General features: G+C 39.3%; 1 protein-coding gene across 1 annotated transcript; it reads right to left on the bottom strand.

Moving 5' to 3' along the window:
* Positions 1-2,275: 2,275 nt before the first annotated feature.
* On the bottom strand, positions 2,276-2,977 carry LOC113507375. Its single transcript, XM_026890235.1, has one exon. It carries the CDS (start codon positions 2,975-2,977, stop codon positions 2,276-2,278), a length of 702 nt encoding a protein of 233 aa, XP_026746036.1.
* Between the last annotated feature and the right edge of the window lie 4,385 nt (positions 2,978-7,362).

The raw sequence follows: 7,362 nt of genomic DNA, 5'->3' as shown, positions 1-7,362 counted from the left end.
TGAGTCTAGGAATCGAAATTGTATCAAAGGCTTTAGACAGATCTAGGAAGATGCCTAAAACACGCTGTTTATCATCCAAATGACCAACGATGTTATTTGTAAGATCTAGTACCGCATTATTGGTGGAGATTCCCGAACGAAAACCGCATTGGCAAGGAGACAAAAGTTGATAATGCTCAAGGTATTTAACGAGCCTGTTATTCATTAGCCTCTCCAGTAGCTTGGATAGTGTCGGTAGAATTGATATGGGTCGGTAATTATGAGGTTTGTCTCTGTCGCCGCCTTTGTGTACAAGATGAACGATTGCCAACTTAAACGCATCAGGAAAGACTCCTGTACTGAAGGCTAGGTTGTATAAATATGTTATATGTGGGATAAGTATGTGCTTGTATTTTTTAAGAAATGTACCCGACACACCATCGGAGCCTACCGCACAGTCAGACCTGAGCGTGTTTATTAAAAGTTCCAACTCAGACTCATCCGTTTGTAAGAGGACAAAGGTTTTGTGATCATCAGTATTGTCCGGTCGTGGGGATGTGTTTGGCACAATTATATTTTCAGCTAGTGAGCGTCCAATATTCGCAAAATAGATGTTGACTTCATTAACGGAGCGTATACAGTCAGAAGTAGTCAAAAGATCTGCTGCATTTGTTTTTTGTTTAGTAGTGTTGGTGATTGTTTTTATTGCTTCCCATAGCTTTTTGTTACTATTTTGCGCGTTATTAATAAGATTTCTATCATAGTTACATTTAGCAGTTTTGAGCAGCATGGAGCAGTAATTTCTGTATCTTTTATAAGTTACTTTCAAAACCTCATTTCGCGGAGATTTCTTTAATTTTAGGTGGAAACTATCGCGGTTTCGGAGACATCTTAAAAGCCCTGAAGTCATCCAAGGCTTTCGTAGCCGTTTACGACATGGTACAACTTTCAGAATAGTATTTTCTAATATGATTACATTTAGCGTATTAATAAAGAAGTTAGTAGCTTCATTAACATTATCGAAATTGTATAGGGGGTGAAAATCTGATTGCGCAAGCATTGTTTCTATGTTGGCGTAGTTAATAACTCTTGACATTCTACTTTTTGCCGGAAGGGCCAAGGAATGTTTAGAAAGTTGGATGAAAAACAGAACAGTGTCATGGTCCGTGACAGAGGTGTTTGCGACATAGGAAAACGCAGGTAATTTTGATTTTAAAATAACATGATCAAGGCACGTGTCATTGTTACGAGTGGGAAGCGTATGTGCTGGCAACATACCGTGAAATGCTAGCATAGTAAGGTACTCAGTGGAGCGATAATCGCTACTATTATTAGAGATGTCAATATTGATGTCCCCTGTGACAATGATATTACTGTAGGAGGATACAGAGTGAAGCAGTTCACTTAAAGACTCAATAAACGGGGAGACATTTCGATATGATGGGGGACGGTATATAGCTATGACTACTGTGTTTTTGTTAAGTTTTGCCACAAGACAGTTTGCATCTTGTATTATATGTTCCGTGACGGAAAACGGGTGGTGGTTCCTAAAGTAGATCACCACTCCCTCGTTTTGTGTATTATGGGAGGAAGTTGCAGCGGAGGTGTAATCGTCGAGTATAGGTATTGGAGGCGAATTATACAACCAGCATTCGGTGAGAATTATTAAATCCCAGGATTTTCTACTTCTTTCTAGTACGGTAGAGAAGTCAATAAAGTTTTTATTAATGCTTCTTATATTTTGACATAAAAGCGCTAATGCATTTCTATGAGATCTAGCAATTTTGGTGCACTCTTCTATATTACAGGTTGCAGATTCTGCTATGTGACGCTGTCTACTTCATCTTGGATGTGATTTAAATTATCGAATGATTGAGGTAAGATAGTAGTGGTACGAAATTAGGTGTTTCTCAAAATGGAAGGAAGATAGTGCTATATGAGGCATTGGAAAACAGAGTAAATATGTTAGGAAACTGGGACGTGTATTAAATAATACGGACGTAGAAGAGGTGGGGCGCGTGAAAGTATGATAGCAGTTTGAGCATAATGTACGGTATAGATTAAAAGCAGCTGGGATGTATGAGATTGTATGTGTGTGTATTAGGTGCTTAGTGATTTTAGGTAGGTGTAGGTGAGTAATCATGGCATAATAGTAAGTTACAACAGCTAGTAAAGAGTAAACAGAAAAAATCGGAATAAAATAACAAATTAAACAAAACACAAAACTCGCACAAATGTGAGGAACAAAACCAATAACTATAGAGCGATATGGGGAAGGAATGGAACTATTGCCTAGTCATATTTCAGGAATCTTGGAAAAATCTCCTTCACAGTTAATGCAATATCGTTTCGCCCCATCTTCTTTGCGAATGTACACTTTGCCATGGGCTGTCCAACAGTGTTTAAAGTGATGTAGTGCAGCGAATTCTCCAGACAGGAAAAATAATTTCCGTGTTTTCATAGTCAAATTATCTGAGATGTATACTGGGGGTTTCGGTCCATTGATATGCAAGTGGCAGGTATTCAGTTTATTATCTCTGTTCGCTTTATTGTATGTTCTAACAGCTTGCAATATGATTTCCTTTTTTACAACCGTTGTGAGGTCCACTATAATGGTGTTATTCATAGCCGTAGATGAATGGATCCTGAAGACATCCTTGATTTCGGTTTGAGCTATCGAGGCATCGAGGGCTTTGCTGATGCTTAAGACCACGTTCACGAGGTCCATTTTGGTTTCATTAGAATTCTTTGGGATGTTTTTTATTTCTAGGCAGGTGTTTTTTGCTAGTTTTTCTAGTTGATCCACTCGGTCTTCAAGTTTTTTAATGTAGGTGTTAGTTTCCTTTCTTTCAGCCTCATATTGGAGCATTTTATTTATCACCTCATCGTACTTAGTGGATGTGAAATCGACGGATTCTTGCAGTTTGGTGTACTGAGATTTAATTTCTTGAAGCGATGATTGCATAGATGACAAAAACGAGGACTGCTCTTTTTTCATTTCTTTTATCATGAAACTAATTTCATCATTAGTTGAAACCTCAGCGCGGTCCTGGTTTTCCCAAACTATACGCCTCTTCTTATTTCGATTGGTAATATTTGAGGGCGAGCAATCATCAAGAAAATCCATTGAAGAATTTAAATTAGGTTCAGAATGATGGTGGGCTAGTGGAGTTTTATTTTAAACCGCTGGCAACTCTGGTGGTGTACGATTGAACGGCATAATAAATAAAATAAATACAAAAACAATGCTTCGCCTCTAGCAGGATTCGAACTCACGACCCGAAGATTTCGCTTCGTAAGAGGTCACTTGTTATGCCGCCGAGCTATATGTAGTTCTACAACAATGGTTCAAATTAGTTACTGCAATCTTAACGTCATCAAAAGAATTTCTGAGTCAGTAGGTAGTTCTTTGTTCACTGTGGCTCGCCGCTAATGAGGTCAAAGTCCAAAATGACACTTTTTATTTGAATTTTATGAACGTTTAAACTTAAAACTGTTCGACACACCTTGGTATAGAAGCTCCAATAACGCCAACACACGCTGCAGAACAGTTGATTACCCACTCTAAACGACTTTTTTATCTGGCTCGTAACTTCGCTAAGATGAATCAATACCTATACTGCTGGACTGTAGATGGGCGCATTTTACTGAAGAAAAACCAAGAAACGCCTACTATAGTTATAAAAACTGAATCACAAATACAAAAAATGTCTGCATCGAATATCGTATGACTAAATAACTGTTTAGAAAGATCATTTATTCCTCTTATGTCTAGATTTAATTTAGATAATATTGTTACTACTTCTATCACTAAAGTTAATTTAATCAATGTAATTTTAACATTAAACCCGCAAAAGGGGGCGCTGAGCACCGAGCGTACCCAGACGCCAGGACTACCACGAGGATATAGGTCACCTCCCATGCAGCAGACGGCGCAGTCCCCCGTCGAGATCGCGGCAGCAATTACCTTCGGGTGGAGGGTAAGAACCACCCAAAGTCGCAGACCTACCATCGCGACGGAACCGCTCGCCTCCACATGTTCAGGAACCTCGACTGTCAGCCCTCTGACGGGTTGTCGCAGCCGATTGACCTGGGGTGGCTAGACCCAGGCCTCTTGTTTTAGCAGAAGTCCAGACCGAAGAGATGTGTTGCTTCCAGACGGCGTCTGACCCGGCCATCCTTCAGCTCAACCTCCAGGCTTCCTTCGTCCTGCCTTACGGGTCTCTCCACGCACGGCACAAACACGCGGGAGGATGTTTACCTTACCCGACATCACGGAATGTTGTGATGAGCAGGCCCGCGCCAACATATCCTCGTATGAGACGCGGTGCAGGTGGGGAAGTTTGTGGGTGGGTGTAGAATAGACATATATACATAAACTGTTTACATATATACCTAATAGGCAATAGATATCAACCTTATAAGAGATAGATTACATAAACCTATATATGGTGCGTCCCATTGTGGCAGTCAGCCATCATAGGTAATGACTGAGTGCCCCAAAGAGACGCGGGCCCTCCTCTTTTATCCGGGCTTGGGACCGGCACCCCAGCCCCCTGTGCGCAAACACAAAGGCGAGCTGTGGAGACAGTCCCCAGTGTGCAAGCACAAAGGGGCTGCGGAGGCAAAGTTTAGTTCCTGGAGGATAGCTGTATCTTGATCATACATAATCCTACTTTTATCTAGTTGCCTATTTAAGGCCTGTATCTGTAATTTAAATTTACATGCTTTTTTCTAAGATTGTTATTATTGTTTTCACTAATATTTCAATGATGCAGTGATTTCCTGTGTTTCTTTATTATTTTAATTAGTTTTATATACTTTTTAATCTTATTATGGCTCTTAAATGTAGGATATTCAACTAAGGACACATCTCCTGTCAAGTCAATAGTTACAGTGTTTATAGGGGTCTTATTACAAATAAGCGTGGAGCCACTATCAACTAACTCCTCAAAAAGACTACAGGTGGTAGCGGACTGTTTATGAAACTTGGCAAACTCCATTGAGGCGAGGGACTTATGGGCCACACTCAACTCAAGTTCTAGTTCGGCAATACGTTTCAAGGCTTGCTCATGTGTGTCTATACATCGCTGAAACTCTGCAACCAATTGACGCAGGTTCTGATGTTCTTCAAGGACTTCAGAATGGGATATGTGCAGATCTGATAATTAGTTTTTTAGACTAGTGTTTTTATCAATAATTTTCTTTACTTCTACTTCACTGTCGTCCCGTTCCCTCAGCAGTTCACTGCATAGGTTTTTGGCTGACTCTAGCTCCTTCAACGTAGCCCTCAGTTTCTCCTCCATGGATGCAGCTCTGCGCGTCTGCATGTTTACACACTGGTCTCTGCAATCCCTGAAAGGTGTTTAAGAGGAGTTAAGTGTATTGAAGTAACTAGAATTTAAAAGAGGGTGACACTTAAGGAAGTAATAGGAAAGTTAGAAGTATTACTGAGATGAAAAAGTTAGTTTAAACAGAAAATTAACTAAGGAGTAATATTAATTATGATAATGGGAGTAAAAACAATGCGATTACATTTAAAAATATTATTTATTTAGTGGGTAGATATTTTGCAAACAATTTATAAAATTTATTGAAGTTTTTCTCTAGACTTTAAAGGAGTATGAAACAAGGAACATGGAGGGATAATAAAATTAGTATATCTAAGTGATTTAAGAATAAATTATTTTCTCCTTGTAATTCAAGTTTTGTACTTTGACCTTTAAATCTGTCAAGTGGTATGAAAATTAATCTATACTAATCTATACTAATAAATAAAGCTGAAGAGTTTGTTTGTTTGAACGCGCTAATCTCAGGAACTACTGGTCCAAATTGAAAATTCTTTTTGTTTTGAATAGACCATTCATCGAGGAAGGCATTATGCTATAAACCATCACGCTGCGACTAAAAGGTGCAAAGATACAATGAAAACTGTGAAAAAAACAGGGCAGGTATAAATCATAACTTATATCTTATACTCACGGGGACGAAGTCGCAGGCAACAGCTAGTAAATTATAATTATCAACGAGTCGTACATGAAATGTTATGTCATTAATGTAGTTAAAGCAACTTAGTTATTTGATTAAAACAGTATACATATCTGGATTAAACGATGAATTCAAATCCGATCCGTTGCGATGACAGCCGGTATACTTTCGTCAATTTTGGCAGTGATTTGTTTACGAATCATTCACTGACACAGTCTATACTAATATACAAAGCTGAGGAGTTTGTTTGTTTGTTTGTTTGAACGCGCTAATCTCAAGAACTACTGGTCCAAATTGAAAAATCATTTTTGTGTTGAATAGACCATTCATCGAGGAAGGCTTTAGGCTATATACCATCGCGCTGCGACTAATAGGAGCGAAGATACTGGATGGATAATGTGAAAAAAAATAGGGCGGGTATAAATCATAACTTATATTTTCTACCCACGGGGGCGAAGTCGCGGGCAACAGCTAGTCACACATAAGATGCATACGTGACACATTAATTTAAATGTTATTTACTCAAGATAAACATTAATTATTAATTTAAATTCTTAAAAACTACGAGACACGATTTTTGACACAACCGGCCGGTCCAAAAAAATCTATATCTATTGTAAAACTCAGAAGGGAAAGGTCGGAAATCAAACACGGAACACATTATAATCAATATATTAACAATTAAATCACAGAAAACATTACTTACGTTATTGCACGTTCGACGGCGTCAACGAAACTGAGTCTCATTCAAATTGACAATTGACGTTACATTGACATGACAGTGACAGACAACGAATGATTGACTGTTGGGATCGATATGCTAATCGATACCAACTTAACGTAACTTTGGATATAAAACTATAACCCTAAAACATAATGCATGTTACAGTCGGCCATCCTTCACAAAACGTATCCTCACGTTAACTAAAATATATGTATAATTTGCTATGAAAGGAACTGTTTAACACTAAGGAATCAATACAGAATAATATAAATTCTTTGACATGTACTTGAGATCCTATTATATTCATAAGTTATTACTGCCGTAGTGCTGTGCAACAACTCCTGGGCGGCAAGATCATATGCCTCTCATGCCCGCTACACAACACATCACTATAGTGGTGCGGGAAGGCAGCTACTTCTTTCGCAGCCAGCCCGCTGTCACTGCGAAGTCACGCAACAACTCCTGGGCGGCAAGTTCATATGCCTCTCATGCCCGCTACGTGACCCCCGTCCTACTTATCTATAGTGGTGCGGGATGACAGCTACTTCCTTCACCATCACCACGCTACCACTGCGATGCCACGCAACAACTCCTGGGCGGCAAGTTCATAGGCCTCTCATGCCCGCTGCGCGACACCCTCACTTGGTAAGTTCACATAATATATTTTATGC

Source organism: Trichoplusia ni, unplaced genomic scaffold, assembly GCF_003590095.1.
Source record: "Trichoplusia ni isolate ovarian cell line Hi5 unplaced genomic scaffold, tn1 tig00001872, whole genome shotgun sequence".
Lineage (NCBI taxonomy): Eukaryota > Metazoa > Arthropoda > Insecta > Lepidoptera > Noctuidae > Trichoplusia > Trichoplusia ni.
The sequence above is the reverse complement of the archived record's forward strand: the minus strand, read 5'-3'. Positions and strand labels throughout refer to the sequence as shown.

Coding starts and splice junctions, on each gene's coding strand:
- LOC113507375 (XM_026890235.1), bottom strand. CDS start 2,977: ATGAAAAAAGAGCAGTCCTCGTTTTTGTCATCTATGCAATCATCGCTT.